The sequence below is a fragment of the Myotis davidii genome, unplaced genomic scaffold (genome assembly GCF_000327345.1).
Source record: "Myotis davidii unplaced genomic scaffold, ASM32734v1 scaffold1316, whole genome shotgun sequence".
Taxonomy (NCBI): Eukaryota; Metazoa; Chordata; class Mammalia; order Chiroptera; family Vespertilionidae; genus Myotis; species Myotis davidii.
The window spans coordinates 50210-67585 of record NW_006287901.1 but is presented as its reverse complement, the minus strand read 5'-3'; the positions used below and the strand labels follow the sequence as shown (position 1 = coordinate 67585).

Here is a 17376-nt window from a genome sequence, read left to right as displayed (position 1 = left end):
AATCATCAGGGGATTTATGAGGGCTAACGAGCTCGAAGTTCTGTACTGATAACAGGAAGCACATCTGGGCCCCCAATCCAAATGCGCCCACGCTGTCTCCTAGGGACAGGCTAGGCAGACCACACCACACATCTGGCTTGTGAGCGACCATTCCTTCTCAGCCCTGCACTCTGCATTTTTTAAACAAGTCATCCTCAGCCACCACTGATGCTTTGGTGGGAATCACAGGGAATCCTCGTCCCTTTTCCCAAAATAATGTCAGGCAGAGGCAAAGGCCAAAGAGGTGGAGCCTGCAGGCCATTTTGCAAAAGTTTCAAATATCCTGGAGCTGACCCCATTAAAGGAATCACGAAGGGGAAATAACCAAGCCTCTTCTTTTCTCATTAGTGTTTTCTCTCCCTTTCTCCCTATCTTTCCCTCTTTTTATGTCTCCCCCCCTCTATTACAAACTTCTGTGCTTATAAAAAAACAAAGATCTCACAAAAAGTCCCAGTGTTGGCTGCTAAAAACAAAATTTCATTTTTCAAATTTAATACCAAGAAATTGAGATTGAAAACTTTCAAAGAAATGTCTTTGTTCTGTGACAGCGTACTCCCCAAAGGGGTCTCTGAGGCAGGAACTGGTGCGCTGTCCCAGCTTCTCCAAAGCCTTTCTGAAATATGCCACTGCCTCAGACTTTCCACACGCCTCCGCCGATCTTTCCTCTGAAGAGGGAGGAAGCAGAGTTCTTGGCTGTCCCGTGAAAGGAGCCAAATAAAGCAATCTTCCTCCAACGCCAGGGGCCTTTCCAACACACACACACACACACACACACACACACACACACACACGTGCACTTGTTGAAATATTAATAAGTAAAGGAAAAGAGAGAATACGACACTCAAGGAAAGAAAACACTACTTTATTTTGTCTAGATTTTAAAAGCCTTCCCACAAAAATCTAACTGAAACAGAGGTGCATTATCCTCAAAACGCCTTACCCTTCTCCGGCTTTACAACACTGACGATAATAGCAAATGATCCTGCAGACGCGAAAAGGCCCGGGGGAGTGGTACAAATTGCAAAAGCAACAGGGTCATAGCTACTATTGAAAGTTTAAAAGGTCCGGCTGCCCACCTTTATCTGTTCAGATAAAAAACAACAACCACGCCTCTCCCCAGATCTCCCCGTTCGGGGGCAAGCCTCTTCCCAAATATGTCCATCCCAGCGCCCTTTCCCCAGCTTTCCTCCGATGCCAACACTCCCCCTCCTCGTCCGCCCGCCCGGCCCCGTCGCGTCCTCACCGTGGGGTACGTGAGAGCCTCGGGGTCCCCCGGCTCTGACAGCTCGCTCAGCTTGCGGTCCCACTGCAGGGCGCTCTGCTCCCCGCTCTCCAGCACCTCCATGGTGGTCCGAGGCGCGCGGGGCCGGGGATGCTGAGCGCAGGAGGGCGCTGGCTGTGGCGCCGCGGAGGGCGATCCGGCTCCGCGCGTGAGTGCGTGTGCGCGCGTGTGTGCGTGTAGCTTGTGCACTGGGGAAGGAAACGTCCGCTCCCCCGCCGGAGAGAACGGCCCAGGGCTCCCGTTCCGGGTGCTCGGAGACCTGAGAACCCCCGGGGGAGACAGGCAGTCGAGGGTCGGGCCGAAGGCTGCAGGGGTTAAAGCTGCGTGTACATCCACAGTGAAGGTAGGAGAACGGCTCTCGCCGCAAGAAAAAACCCTCCTCGGTGAGCCCACTTCCCACTACCGCTCCAGACGCAAACTTTGAGTCTCCCCGGAGCTCCTCAGCCCGACTCCGGGACCCACCCACGACTCCACCTCCGTCCAGGGCAGTGACCAATAGGATACGCATATCGCCTCCCCTATCCAATCAGAAGTCTTCTTCTCCGTCCGTCCCGCCCCCAAAGGCTGGGGCCGCAGACAGTCTAGGCCCCGGCTTTGGAATGTGGGCGGGCGGTGCCATGGACGTCATCGGGGAAACCCCTCCCGCCGGAAAGCAGGCGGCAGCAGCTGTCTGCGGAGCGAACCAATGGAGTGCTCGAGTCGGTGATGGCCTGGTGTTGGGGCCAATGAAAATAGGGCTTCTCGGAGGGCCAGCCAATCGAATAGCGACAAGAATACCTTTTTATAAAAGGAGGAGGATGAGCTCAGGCTCCCGGTGGATACTCCACAAGAACTTAGCACACCGCATCTAGAGGAAAAGGGAGTGCTCTGCGGGAAGATTTGTATATTGTCCTATTTTCAAGTAAATTCGCTCATTTGAGTGTTCCGGGTTTTTAAAAAATGAATTACGTATTATACGTAAGTATAAAAATTCTTCACTCACACATGAATTCGTATTAACACAGTTCTACCAAATTGTCATTGCTTATTCTTCACATTTCGCCCTTTTTGTTATGCATTGCTGCTGACATGTTTTTATGGGCTTCACTTACTATATTTTCTCTTTCATTCACTCAAGGATACTATTGACCAGAGGCAATGCATTGCTTTTCCAGGTCCTAGAGCAGTGAGTTAAAGGCCTTTAATTCATAGAGCTTTTGTCTCAGTGGAGGAGTCAGGCAATAAACAGATTTTTAAAATAGCCTGGCTGGTCGCTCAGTGGATAGAGCATGGCAGGTCCCATTCCTGGTCAAGGGCACTTACCTCCCCTGCCCTGGTCCGGCCTTTGTGGGAGGCAACCAATCAATGGGTCTCTCTCACCTGATGTATCTCTCTATTTCTCTCTCTCTCTTCCTTTCCTATTCCCTCCCTTCCACTCTCTCTAATGGTTGAGCATCTACCTGTGAACCAGGAGGTCACGGTTTGATTCCCTATCCGGTCAGGGTACATGCCTGGATTGCAGGCTCTATCCCCATTAGGGGACTCAATGATTCGCTCTCGTCAGTAAAAATATATTTAAAAATAAGTAAATAATTATCAAAGTGAAAAAATATCCTCAGGTGAGGATTAAAAAAGAAAAAGGCATAATATAACTTCAGAAAGTGGTAACTACTATGAAGAAAAATAAAAGCAAGGTAAGAGGAAGGGGCAGGTCTATGCTATTATAGATAGCAGTCAAGTCCATTGGAACAGGGGACTGAATGAAATGAGGTTTGGGGAGGAACTGGTGTTCTGCTGACCTGGAGGCCAGTATGGCTGCAGCAGTATGTGCCCAGCAGTGAGTGAGGAGAGAGGAGGTTGAAGCCAGACCACAAGTCCTGCCTAGATTAGGAAAGAGCCTTTTCTAAAGTATTTACCCCAAGGTTCTGATTTTCCTTCCCCCATTTAGACTCCTTCTTTTAAGAAAATAAAGTCCTTGAATATACAGTTTGCTCCTTTGAAATATAAAGGAGCTTTGGCCAATTGCCTCTAGAAGTTCCTCACAATGGCACACCCAGGTATTAGCTACTACTTTGTCCCCTTAGCAAGTATTGTTTGGTAGATGGGTCAGTCAAACGTATTAGAACTGTTGTTTTCAAGAAGCCATTTATCATGGCAACTATTTCATTTGTCTCGTCCCATCTCCTGGGTCTTTTGAGAACATTGTAATGCTTAAGTGGAAATTCCACTCTATGGTCATTCACCTTCCTTGTGTGATATTTTCCTCATTCTTTTCTTTGTCCTTGGTTTTTATTTTATAATTGTCGCCCTCCTGCATCATATTCTTTTCATAGATCATCTTTTCAATTTTTAAAGACCTTTTCCACTTTTTGTAGCCAGCATAGCACAATGCAAACGTTGGGTGGTGGGCACACAGTGCAATATACAGATCTTATAACAAAGAAACCCACACCTGAAACCTGTATGTTCATGTTGACCAATGCCACCCCAATATATTTAATTTAAAAAAAAACACTCAATATGTGCTGGTGAGGTAAGAAAATGTACACCCTTCTTAATATTGGATATAAACATTTATCTGCCACACTTTTCTGATTTTGAAAGTTGGACCCTGGTTATGCTCCTCCACATGGTAAGCAACTTCTACGATAGCACCAATGATCCTGCCCCCTGGTGTTTGTGCCCTGTTAATACTCACCTTGAATGTGGGCTGGACCTAGGTTCTTCCTTCTACCAGACAGAATATGGCAGAAATGATGAGTTGTCAAAAAGAATTCTGGCTCCTGTTACTAGAATAAAGGGAACCGTTTGCCTGGGCGCATCAAAGCCCAATAAGACACAAACAGGAGTTTGTAATCAAGAAAATAAGGATTTATTAAAAGATGGCACCATGCCCAGAGTCACAGGGTCTGGGATGGCCTCAAGAAGATGGGTTACATAGGGGAAAAATCATTAATCCCAGTGACTAAGAGAGTTAGGGGTCAAGGTCAGGATTGTGGTCTTCACTTATTGGTCAGTACTAGAGTAGGGAGTAGTTGATCATTGCGTCTGGTCCTGACATCAGGTTGCTTCATCTAGTTTCATAAGGATGTGGTTGGACTGGGGTGGTGGGGGCTTGCCCGGGGTGGGAATGGCTGGGGGCTGGAGGTCATTGGGGAAAAAGGAGACATATGTAAAACTTTAGACAATAATTTTTTTTAAAAAAAGGATGTGGTCAGTGGGGTCAATCTGGAGCTGAAACACAACTGAGGCTTAGGTGTTATCTCTGATTTGACTGAATCTCTTTCTCTGTGGTCAACTACTGTATGCTGACCAGAACCTCATTGTCCTGAGGGCTTAATGACTAAGCAAGGGAGAGGGAGTTGGTGAGTCAGGGAACTAGGTGAGGCCAGTTTGAGTCAAAGGGAACAAAAAATCAAAATAAAAGGTCACATTAAAGAAAATAAGGTTTCTGTGCAGTTACACTCCTGACTTGCTTACTGTCTTCCTCTCTTCGTTGCTTGCTCAGAGGGAAGCAGGCTGCCTGCTGTGAGTGACCCCACCGAGAGGCCTACCTAGCAAGGATCTAAGGAAGGTGTCCAGCCAATAGCCAGCAAGGAACTGAGGCCCTCAGTCCAACAACCCAGGAGCCCCTGATTCCTACTAATAACTGCATATGGAAGCAGACCAGCCCCAGATCACTGCAACCTTCTAAGTGAAACTGAACCAGAGGACTCAGCTAAGTCTCACCCAGATTTCTGCCTATAAAAACTAAAGATAATAAATGTATGTTGATTTAAGCCACTAAATCTTTCCTTCATAAAATAAATACTGTAATAATTGGTACCCTAAATGTTTAATTGAATTTATCTGTACTCTAATAATAATGTCACATACCCTAATGGTGAGTTTTTTTCAACCTACTTTGTTTCATATGTCCTTCTCCCATTCACTGTATACAAGACTTATCTCACTAGCTCATGTCCTATTCTACATCTTGAGTTAAGAGTTTGCCCCTTTCCCTCTAATTTTTGGGACTTAGCAAAAGAATGTTAGAGAAGCTGGAAAGGGAGTTTTTTAGAGAGAGAAAGGAATAGGGAGAAAGAGAAATATCAATGTGAGAGGGAAACATGGATTGGTTGCCTCCTGCGTGCCCCCTACCCGGATCAAGCCTGCAATCCAGGCACATGCCCTAACCTGGAATCGAACTGGCAACCTTTCAGTGCACCGGAAGACATCCAACCAACTGAGCCATACCTGCCAGGACCTTAATTTCTCTATTTGAAAATATTTTATTAGTGTATAGAAAAGCAACAGTTTTTTCTTTGTTGATTTTGAATTCTGCAACTGTACTGAGTTCATTACAATTTCTAACAATCTTTCATGGAGTTTTTAGGGTTTTCTATATATAATATTATCTCAACTGCAAATAGCAAATGTTTTATATCTTCCTTGCTTATCTGGATGTCTTTTATTTCTTTTCCATGTACCTTTTGCTCTGGCTAAGGCTTTCAAGACTGTGTTGAATAAAAGTGGTGAGAATAGGCATCCTTGTCTTATTCCTGATCTTAAAGGAAAAGCTTTCAACATTTCACTGAGTATGTTAGCCATGGGCTTGTCATATATGGCCTTTATTATATTGAGTTATGCTTCCTCTGTGCTCACTTTGCTGACAGTTTTTTATTATAAATGTATGTTTAATTTTGTCAAATGATTTTTGTTCATCAAGTCATCTACAATGAGCATATGATTGCTGTCTTCCTTTTGTTAATGTGATGCATCACACTGATTGATTTGTGGATGTGGAACCAATGTTGCATCCCTGGAATAAATCCCATTTGATCATGGTGTATGAGCCTTTTAATCTATTAATGAATTTAGTTTGCTAAAATTTTGTTGAGGATTTTTGCATCTATACATAAGGGATATTGGCCTGTCCTTTTCTTTTTATTTTATTTTCTCTCTTTTTGGAGAGAGAGAGAGAGAGAGAGAGAGAGATCAATTTGTTGTTCCACTTATATAATTATGCATTCATTGGTTGGTCTGCTATGTGCCCTGACGGGGCATCAAACCCCACAACTGTGATGTATCAGGATGATGTGCTAACCAACTGAGCTACCTGGCCAGGGCTTATTTTCTTTTCTTGTGGTTTCCTTGTTTGGTTTTAGTATCAGGGTAATGCTGGCCTGATAAAATGATTTTGGAAGAGTTCCCTCCTTTTCTGTAGTTTGGAAGAGTTTGAGAAGAATTTGGTACTAATTCTTATTTAAATGTTTGGTAGAATTCATCTGTGAAGCCATCTAGTCCTTGACTTTTATTAGGAGGTTTTTAATTACTGATTCAATCTCCTCATTAGTGATCATTCCTTTCAGATTTTCTTTGTCATGATTCAATCTTGGTAGGTTGTATGTTTCTAGATACTTATTTATTTCTTCTAGGGTGTCCAGTTTATTGGCATATAATTGTTTATAGTAGTCTCTTATGATCTTTTGTATTTCTGTGGTATCAGTTGTAACATCTCTGCTTTCATTTCTGATTCTATCTAGTTAGCCCTCACTTTCTTGGTGAGTCTAGATCAGTGATGGTGAACCTGTGACACGCGAACTCTTTTTTTTTGGTTGATTTTTCTTTGTTAAATGGCATTTAAATATATAAAATAAATATCAAAAATATAAATCTTTGTTTTACTATGGTTGCAAATATCAAAAAATTTCTATATGTGACATGGCACCAGAGTTAAGTCAGGGTTTTTCAAAATGCTGACACGCCGAGCTCAAAAGGTTCACCATCACTGGTCTAGATAGAGGCCTAACAATTTTGCTTATTTAAAAAAAACAAAAAAAAAACCCCCAAAAACCCAGCTCTTAGTTTCATTGATTTTTTTTCTATTGTCTTTTAATCTTTATTTTATTTATTTCTATGCTGACCTTTTTTATTTCCTTCTTCCTACTAACTTTGGGTTTTGTTTGTTATTGTTTTTCCTTTCCCTTAAGGTGCAAAATTAGCTTATGTAGTAGAAATCTTTTTTTTGTTGGTAGGCATTTATCACGATGAACTTCCCTTTTATACCTGCTTTTGTTGCATTCCGTAAATTTTGGTATGTTTTAGTTCCATTTTCATTTGACTCAAGGTATTTTTTATTTCTCTTTTGATTTAGTCTGTGACTGTTAGTTCAGTAGCATGTTGTTTAATTTCCACATATATCTGAATTTTCCAGTTTTCCATTTATAATTAATTTCTAGTTTCATAACATTGTGGTTATAAAAGATGCTTGGTGATGATTTCAAAGGATATTAAGACTGTGTGGCCTAACATATGGTCTGTCCTGGAGAATGTTTCATGTGTGCTTTGGATGGAATGTTTTGTATATGTCTGTTAAATCTCTCTGATCCAATGTGCAGTCTAAGGCCAGCATTTCTATATCGGTTTTCTGTCTGGATGGTCTATCCATTGAAAGAAGTAGGATATTAAAGTCCTAGGGTATCTACTAACAAATTATTTTAATGATAGTTTGTCTTACTACTTTTACTTTTACACTTCATACTATGTTTATAAAACAGTAGATTACTCTGAAGTTTACTATATATTTACCTTTACCAATGAGGTTTATATTTCAGATTTTTCTGTTACTAATTTTTACTCTCCCATTTCAGCTTAAAGAAGTCCCTTTAGTATTTCTTGTAAGCCTGACCTGTGATTGGTGTCCATAAAAAGAGAGGAGAATGCCATATGAAGACATAAAAGCTCCGGAGAGGAGGAAGCCATGTGATGATGGAGGCGGAGATAAGATAGATGTAGCTGGAATCCAAGGAAATTCAGTGTGGACAGTCACTGCCGGGAGCTAAGAACAGACAAGGAAGGAGGCTACCTGTGGCCCCAGGAAAAGCATGGCCTTGCTGACACCTTGATTTCAGACCTCTGGCCACCAGAACTGTGAGACAATTTCTGCTGTTTGAAGCCACCCAGTTGTGGTACTCTGTTCCGTAAGCCCTAGGAAACTTAAGAGTTAGGCATCTGTTATGTGATGGCATCCTCTCTTGCCTGCCCCTCCTCTTCACATAATTCTCACCATTCAGTGGTAAACTGACTGCTGTCCAGTGTCACACCTATTCTCTTACCCACAATTTCACTCGGGAAGACCAAGTCTTTGAGGCTTGTGTCATATATTGGTGTCAGGATACAACTCTAAGCATGCTTTTGCTTATTATTTTTCACAGTAGCTTAGGCAGATTTTTCCTTTCAGCAACGAAGGCGATAAGCTTGCTACTTTCTTCAGTTCATTGGTTAGCTGGACTGACTCCCCACGAAAGATTCCAGTTGTGGGAGGAGAACCAAGATGATCATATCTTTCTACCACCAACTTCAATTGCCTTGGCTGCTGTGATATTCACTGGCTAGGCTTTGAGGTTGAAGTTAATGTCCAACTCCAGGAAAGCCTGACAGAGAACCCGAGTGGAATGCATCTGACTTTCCACCACTGGGTTCCACATCTTCATACGTGAACTGAAGGTGGCCTTTCCTCCTAGGACAGTGATGGCGAACCTTTTGAGCTCGGCGTGTCAGCATTTTGGAAAACCCTAACTTAACTCTGGTGCTGTGTCACATAGAAATTTTTTGATATTTGCAACCATAGTAAAACAAAGACTTATATTTTTGATATTTATTTTCTATATTTAAATGCCATTTAACAAAGAAAAATCAACCAAAAAAATGAGTTCGCGTGTCACCTCTGACACGCGTGTCATAGGTTTGCCATCACTGTCCTAGGAAAAAGGTGAGTGGCAAGACTACTTCTTTCTTTCAGAGAGTTTTAGACCTGAAAAATGTGGATACAGTATGTCTGGAATTCACCAGGTACTTAACACATCCTTACAGATAAATTATAGGACATAAAAAGGGAAAATTCAATAGGTTAATATTTATTAAATATTTACAGTCAAATTGAAAGCATGCAGACACATGTGTCATGTCATTTTGAAAGGTGGATTATGTTTTTATGGCGTGGGAATCTATCAATTATATCTAAATTCTGGATATAATTTGTCTCAATCATTATAATAAAGGTTTAGAAAACATTAGAGCAGATTTGTAAATAGATTGGCACATGGAAAGATAGAAAATAATATTACCAAAAATATCCGAAAAATATCTTTTAAAAAATTTTTAAATGTGTTTCTATTGATTTTTTTAGAGAGAGAGGAAGGGTGAAGGATAGAGAGAACAGGGATCAGCTGCCTCCTGCACGCCCCCTACTGGGGATCGAGCAGACCAGGAATGGAACTGTTGACCTCTTGGTTCATGAATCAACCTTCAACCGCTGAACCACACAGGCCAGGCGAATATCTTGTTGTTTCATGAGAAAAGATGACTTGCAATCATGCATATGCCATTTTTTTAATGAAGAGCAGGCAGGGGAGGTTCTGGCTTAAGATGGCAACATAGGAGAACCCTGAACTGACCTTCTATCAACAGACCAAATCTACAGCTACATACAGAACAACCTCCTCTGAAGGAAACCCACAAACTAGCTGAGTGACTCTGTGCATTGGGTGAACGACAAAAAATCCACATCAAAACGCGTAGGAGAGGCCTACACACAATCTCACCACGCCTGGCATAGTGACCCACAGTCAGGAGGGAACTCACAATACCTTGCTTCTCCCTGAGGAACAAAGGGATTGAATCCCATACCTGAACCCCAGTTCTCAAGAGCTGAACCTGAGAAATGAAACCCCAAAACATCTAGCTTTGAAAGCCAATGGGGCTTGTGTTCACAACACCCACAAGGCTATATTGACCTAAAAAACTTCTTTAAGGACTCAAGTGGACTCATCTGGCTTTGCCCCAGCCCAGTGAAGAGGCAGTCTATGAAATGCATTCAGTCATTCTGTGAAATAGGTCTGTTTGCTTCTCTTAAAGCTTTGAAGTGAGAGGCAGGCCACTAATTTAACACCTACTGAAATTCACTCACAGACAGACACCAGCAGGTGCTATCTTCACACTCTCCCTCTGCCTCACTCCAGTTTCTTCTGGAAAAGAGGTTGTGAACTTAACTCAAATTTTTGTGGCTGCCACCCAGAGATACCTCATGAGCACCTGGCTCTGGTGGCCCATGGGGCTTAGGTTCGTGGGTTCCACAGGATGGTAATAAATGGAGAAAGAGTCCCTAACCAGCCACACTGCCCTCTCCTGCCTCCAGCACAGTGCAGACAACAGACTAAAACGCATACCCCATCTTTCTGTGAGAGATACTTACTACTTACCTTCATAACTGTGTCCTGAGTTGTAGGCTTCTAATGAAACACGTATCTAGGGACTGACTACAATCCTCTCCAGAGACTGAGGAGGCCAGTGGGCATCATCTTCGTGCTTTTCCTCTGCTCCATCACAGGTCACGGTGCCTCTATGTAAGGAGCTTAAGTGGCTTAGGCACGGCTGTCTCAGTGGCTTCCGTGGCTGCCACCTAGAGGACACATCCCTTGATGACATCCTTAGTTTAATAGCCACTGGGCCTTTTGGTCACAAGTTCAATGGGACAGTAGCAAACAAAGTAACAGATCTTAATTGGTCTTCACACCAGCGCTTAGTGCAGAGGAAGCATACAGAAATGCCCATTTTCTAGTCCTCCCTCAAGTATTGGAGTTTAGGACCTCAATGTATCTTTTTGTGGAACATAACTCAACCCATAACCCCTATTAAGTCACTGTTAACATTACCCCATGAATTCCTAATGCAGCACATCCCTTTCTTATTTTACTGCACCTAAACAGAGCTTTGATTCTTTGATAACACCACCATAGTCCTTTTTTTTTTAAGCATCTTTACACTTTTATTTTATACACTTGTCTGCAAAACAGATTCCTCATGGGAGACTGCTGGTCAAAAGCTATGCCCATTTTACATCCTGGTAGCTACTAACAAATTGTGCATCTGTGTGCGAAGTGTGCTGCAATGCCACAGATTTATGCAAAAGTCAGTTCATGGCACAAATAAAAGGCTTTCTCATAATTAAAAGTGTCCCATGGCAGATCAGACTGCCTGAGTCCACAGCAGTACCTACGTGGACAGTCAGGATGCTGCTGACAGCATTACAACATGAGGTATGGGGGCAGGGGAGCATGCGTGTCTAAGGGACCTCGCATATTCAGACACGATCAGAGCCTCCCCAGTGTGGCAAGGCCTCCACACAGTGGCTCATCTGGCCTGAGCCCTTCCACGGGCAGTGTTTCCCAGGCAGCCTAGGAGAGCAGCGCCAGAGCCTTCGTTGTTCCCCTGAAGCACTCGGGCTCCCCTTTGAGAGTCTCTGCCAAAGCTTACTGCTGGGCTCTTCCTGCCTCTGCCTCCTACATGGGCATGTCCAGTATGTCCCACGCTGTTGCCACTATAAGTCTCCATGGCGGTCTCAGGTCTTCCCAGGGTGCAAACAGATCTTCCTTTGCATCTGAAGGGGGCATAAATGTAGGTAAAAAGAGCAGTCAGTGGCGAGCTTCAAGTGAGCTGTTTTTTCTCATGACTGTAGACCGAGCTTTACAAACTTCAAAGGAGGCAGCCCTTCTCTGACTCGAGTCCCCGTTCCTGGTCGTGCCAGCAGCGTAACAACAGGCATCGTGAGGTCAGGGCTGGGTATGCAATGCCCACAGTGACCATTTGCACACTGTTGTGCATATCACTCACTTCTCCTCTTCTGCTGACCTGGATGAAGTTGCTCTCAAATGTGGGAATGCACTTGAACCTGGCAAAGTTGCCCTTGCACAGCCACTGCAGCAGCTTCCTCGTGGAGCTGTCAAACCTGTAGCACATGGCTGCTCTGGGCACCGCCCTGCCATAGCGTCATGTTGCTGCCCATGTCTGTCTTATATTAAGACCTGCACATCCTCAACCAAGCCTCTGCCTGGGTCCAAACCACAAGCACCTCCCTCCCACCCCTGCCACAGGCAGCCTTTAAGCTTTTGCTGTCCATTGTGACTTGCAGCTGTCACCTATGCCACCATGTCCTCAACCCCACAGCCACTCCCCAACCCTCCAGGAAGGGACAGACATCCCCCTGCACACAGCCACCCCATCAGGCAGCCACCATAGGCTTAAAAAAAAGGCAGGCCTCATTACATTTTGGATTTAGCATCCCTGCTATTACTTCTCAAGGTGTATCCCATGCCTTATGCGCTTCTGTCTTCCTTTTGTACATTTCCATTCAAGAGCTCAATCTAGTACTTCCCAACAAACACTGAGTTCTCCAAATAGAACCACCTACCTTCTGTGTTGAAGCCATTTGTGATAAGGTCATCGGGTTTGTATTCTTAAGAACTTCTGGCTCCTTTTCAGAAGCTTTGCCTTTTATCATATCAAACCATGCAATCTCACCCATCTCATCTCTGAACATTATTGTTCTGGATTCTGAAAACATGAGTATCTATTTTGTTCTATAACATGTGGCTCTACCACCCTTTGAGAGTTTTTTCTTCTTTTTTTTTAATATGTTCTACCCCTTAATTCTAGTTTAGAATGGGAGCAAACTTGTACTACCTTTAACGTTCTTTCTTTTCATCCATTCTGCTCTAACTGACTTCAATATAACAAAGAAATTTTCTAACTTTGAGGAATTTCGTTCAATTACCATTGCTTAACCAGACAGTGTCTCTATATTTCATAGTCGTTATTCTTTCTTGATTGTAGAAGAGAGAGGAGAGTAGTCTGGGACTCTACAGCTCTTTATGGTAAAAAAAACAACAACAACAAACTACCAGCAAACTAGAAATAGAGGCAATTCCTAACACAATAATGAACTTCCACAAACACCTACAGCTAACAAATATTTAATAGTGAGACTCTAGATGCTTCCCTGCTTAGATCAGTGAGAACAAGCAAAGCTGTTCCCTCTCACCACTCTGATTCAACATTTTACTGAAAGCCCTAGATAAAGCAATAACACAAGGAAAGGAAATAAAAGATACAGATTATGAGGGAAGAAATAAAACTTTCTTTGTTTTCAAATTCCATGACTCACTGTGTAGAAAATCTCCCCACACGGAAAAAATAAAAAAGTCTGGACTTAACAAGTAATTATGGCAATTAAGGCTGCAGGATAGGCTGTGAGTACACAGTAGTCAACTGCTTTCTTATACACCAACAATGAACAATTGAAATTTTTAAATTGACTTTTGAGAGAGAGACAGTGAAATATCAATTTTGTTGTTCCACTTATTTTATTCAGACAATTGTTGCTTTTTGTATGTGCCCTGACTGGGGATCGAACCCACTAACTTGGTATATCTGGACATATTCTAACCAACTGAGCAACCTAGCCAGGGCTGACCAATTGAAATTTGATTAAAAAAAACACACAAGAGCATTAACATTAGCATGCAAAAATATGAAATACTCAAGAATATAAATAACAAAATATGACCAAGAAAACTATAAAACTCTGATAATAAAATAAGAATAGATCTGAATAAATGGAAAGATATTCCATGTACATAAACTCAATATTTCAAAAATGTGAATTCTTTGCAACTTTATCTATAGATTCAACACAATCCCAATCAAAACCTCCGCAAGTTACTTTGTGAATAACATACATTGATTCTAAAGTTTATATGGAAAGATAAAAGCACCAGTATAGTCAACACCATATTAAAATAGAATAATAAACTCAGAAGACTGATAATACTGGACTTACTGTAAATAGCTACAATAATGACTACAGTATGGTATTGGCAAAAGATTAGACAAACAGATCAATGGAACAGAATAGAGTCAGAAATATACCTGCACAAACATATTCAAATAATTTTTGAGAAAGTAGCAATGACAATTCAATAGAAAAAGAATAGTTTTTTTCAACAAATAATGCTGTAACAGCAAAAAGAAAAAGAAAAAAAGAAGAATCTTGCTCTGGCCAGTGGGGCTCAGTTGATTAGAGCATCCTCCTGTACACCAAAAGGTCACAGGTTCGATTGCCAATCAGGATGCATACCCAGGCTGCGGATTCAATCCCTGGTCTGGGCATGTTGCCGGTGGACAACACATAGCTGTTTCTCTCTCTATCAAAATCAATTTTAAAAAAGAAATCTACCACAGACCCTAGAAATTCATAAAAATTAACTCAAAACAAATCATAGACCTAAATATAAAATGCAAAACTATGAAACCTCTAGATTACAACATAGGAGAAAATCTAGGTGACCTTGGGTTTGATGATGAGTTTTTTCATACAACACCAACAGCAAGATCCATGAAAGAAAAAATTTATATGTGAGAGTTCATTAAAATTAAAAACTTTTGCTGCAAGAAAGATACTGTAAAGAACTGGTATCCGCCCTAACCGGTTTGGCTCAGTGGACTTAAGGGTCCCAGGTTCGATTCCGGTCAAGGGCATGTACCTTGGTTGCAGGCACATCCCCAGTAGGGGGTGTGCAGGAGGCAGCTGATCGATGTTTCTCTCTCATCAATGTTTCTAACTCTCTATCCCTCTCCCTTCCTCTCTGTAAAAAATCAATAAAATACATTTTTTAAAAAAGAACTGGTATCCAACCTGGCTGGTGTTGCTCAGTGCTTTAGAGTCGACCTATGAACCAGAAGGTCACAGTTCAATACATGCACCAAGAGCAACAAGAAAAGCCCAGAGTGAGCAGAAGGAAGGAAATAATAAAGATCAGGGCGGAAATAAACGACATAGAGACCAAAAGAAAACAATACAAAAGATCAATAAAACCAAGAGCTGGTTCTTTAAAAGGATAAACAAGATTGATGAACCTCTTAATTAGGCTCCCAGAAAACAAAAATAGAGGACCCAAATAAACAAAATCAGAAATGAAAGCAGAGAAGTCACAACAGACCCCACAGAAATACAAACAATTTTGAAAAAAATACTATGAACAACTCTATTCCAAAAAATTGGACAACCTAGAAGAAATGGACATATTGTTAGAAAAATACAAGCTCCAAAAACTCAATCAGGAAAATACAAAAAACCTGAATAGGCCAATAACTACTAGATGAAATTAAAACAGTAGTCTGTCCATGTTAATTACAGGTGTGTTTGTTTTTATTGTTATTGCTGTTATTTTATATTTGCAGAATCTGAGCAAGTTTTCTAGGGATGCTATGGAGTGGGTCGAAGTGTGCTGCTCTGGGTTGAGCTCCATTATGCTCACACCCCTGTTATGTGCCTCGGCTTCTCTCCCAGTTATCTAAGGCGACCTGAAGGCCTCTAGTCAGTTTGGCTCCATGGGTAGAATGCAGGCCCTGAGAGGTCCTGGGTTTGATTCAAGGTGAAGGGCATGTACCTCGGTTGCAGCTTGAACCCTGGCCCTTACTGGAGCGCCTGGGGCAGGCAACCAATCTATGTCTCTCTCATTCTCTCTCTCTGTATCTCCCCCTCCCGTCCTCTCTCTCTAAACCCATGGGGAAAATATACTCATATTTTAAAAAATAAATAAATAAAAATAAAAACCTCAACAAAAGTCTAGCAAATCAAATCCAGCATTACATTAGAAAGATCATACATCATGACCAAGTGTGGGATTTATTCTGGGGGTGCAAGGATGGTACAATATCCAAAAATCAATAAACATCACCCTAACCGGTTTGGCTCGGCGGATAGAGTCGGCCTGTGGACTCAAGGGTCGCAGGTTCGATTCCGGTCAAGGGCATGTACCTTGGTTGCGGGCACATCCCCAGTGGGGAGTGTGTACGAGGCAGCTGATCGATGTTTCTCTCTCATCGATGTTTCTGGCTCTCTATCCCTCTCTCTTCCTCTCTGTAAAAATCAATTAAATATATTAAAAATAAATAATCCTGAAAGAGGTGCTACCCAGCATATAGAAATGCAGTCTAAATAGCTGGTATTGGAAATGGAACTAGACCTGTTTGTATTAAGATTCATGCATTTAACTTAACTAGGTAAGATGTTATTTTTCCAGAAAAACTCTTTTTAGCAGGGTTTAAGGATATAACCTCTAAATATGGAATTTGGAATGTTATACAGTTAGTTGGTGGAAAAGGTTTTCCTTTAACAGAGCTTATCTCACTCAGCACCTCTGCTCGCTTTGCTGAGTACAGAACCACAGACCTTTGTCAACCTCTTTTTGCTACTTAAGACTTGGCTTTGGGAGAAACTAAGATGGCGGCATAGGTAAACACCGGAGTTTGCCGCCTCGAACAACCATTTCAAAAATACAACTACAAGATGGAATGGACATCATCCAGAACCACAGGAAGGCTGGCTGAGTAGAAATTCTACAACTAGAAGGAAAGAGAAAAGCACACTGAGACTCAGAAGAGGTGCAGAAGTAACGTGTAGAGGTATGGAGGTGCACACAGAAAGGGCTGGCAACTGAGAATGTGGTTGTCTTTTTCAATCAGGAGGGAGACACATGCTCCCGCTCTGAACTCCAGTTCTGGGCGAGTCTCTGGGGACCCAGACTCATACGGGGAGAAACTGGACTGTCTGGCAGCAGGCAGAACTCAAGGGTGGCTTTCTCTCAGAGGTGCTTGCAGCAATTACCGGGACACTGAGAAGCAGGGCCTCTTAGGGCAGGACTGAGGATCAGCCATAGCTGTTGGCTCCACTCTGTTGATTCCCTGAGAACTCGCCCCACCCAAGCTGTGCGCAGAGGCTTTTGCATATGAATGACCTGGCCCTTTGCAATCCGAAATTACCCAACAAACTGCAGCTGGGTCAGAGAGATGCAGAACATCAAAAAGAAGGCCCAGGCCCCACAGCACCTTGCACTACTTCACAGCTGGGCCTCAGCTGGGCACCTCCAAATCCCAAACAAAGAAGAGGAATCTGCAGATCTCTCCATAGCTCCTGCTGCGTAGCCTCAGGCAGAGGACAAATTAGCACCTCCTTAGATCCAAAAGCCAGTGTACCCAGTGGTCAGAGTGGGGCCATCCAGATTACAACTCCTCAGATCCATAAGGGACACACTCAGGGAACAGACTCAGTGAGCACGGAAGCCTCACTGAAGCAAGTCTTGTCCTATAAGGGTGTCTTCAGCACAGAAGTTCTCCCACTGCAGACACAGCTGATTCTCACAGCCAATTGGCCTGGAGGTCAATTCCTCCCAGAGATACCTACAGCAATCAAGGCT

General features: G+C 42.7%; 1 protein-coding gene across 1 annotated transcript in view; it reads right to left on the bottom strand.

The window, feature by feature from the left end:
* CREB3L2 (cAMP responsive element binding protein 3-like 2) overlaps positions 1–1761 on the bottom strand; it is a 108364-nt gene extending 106603 nt beyond the window's left edge. Inside the window, exon 1 of the mRNA XM_006759577.2 lies at positions 1283–1761. Coding sequence (XP_006759640.1) covers positions 1283–1384 — 102 coding nt within the window. The 5' untranslated portion in view covers positions 1385–1761. The remainder of the gene's footprint in view (positions 1–1282) is intronic.
* Between the last annotated feature and the right edge of the window lie 15615 nt (positions 1762–17376).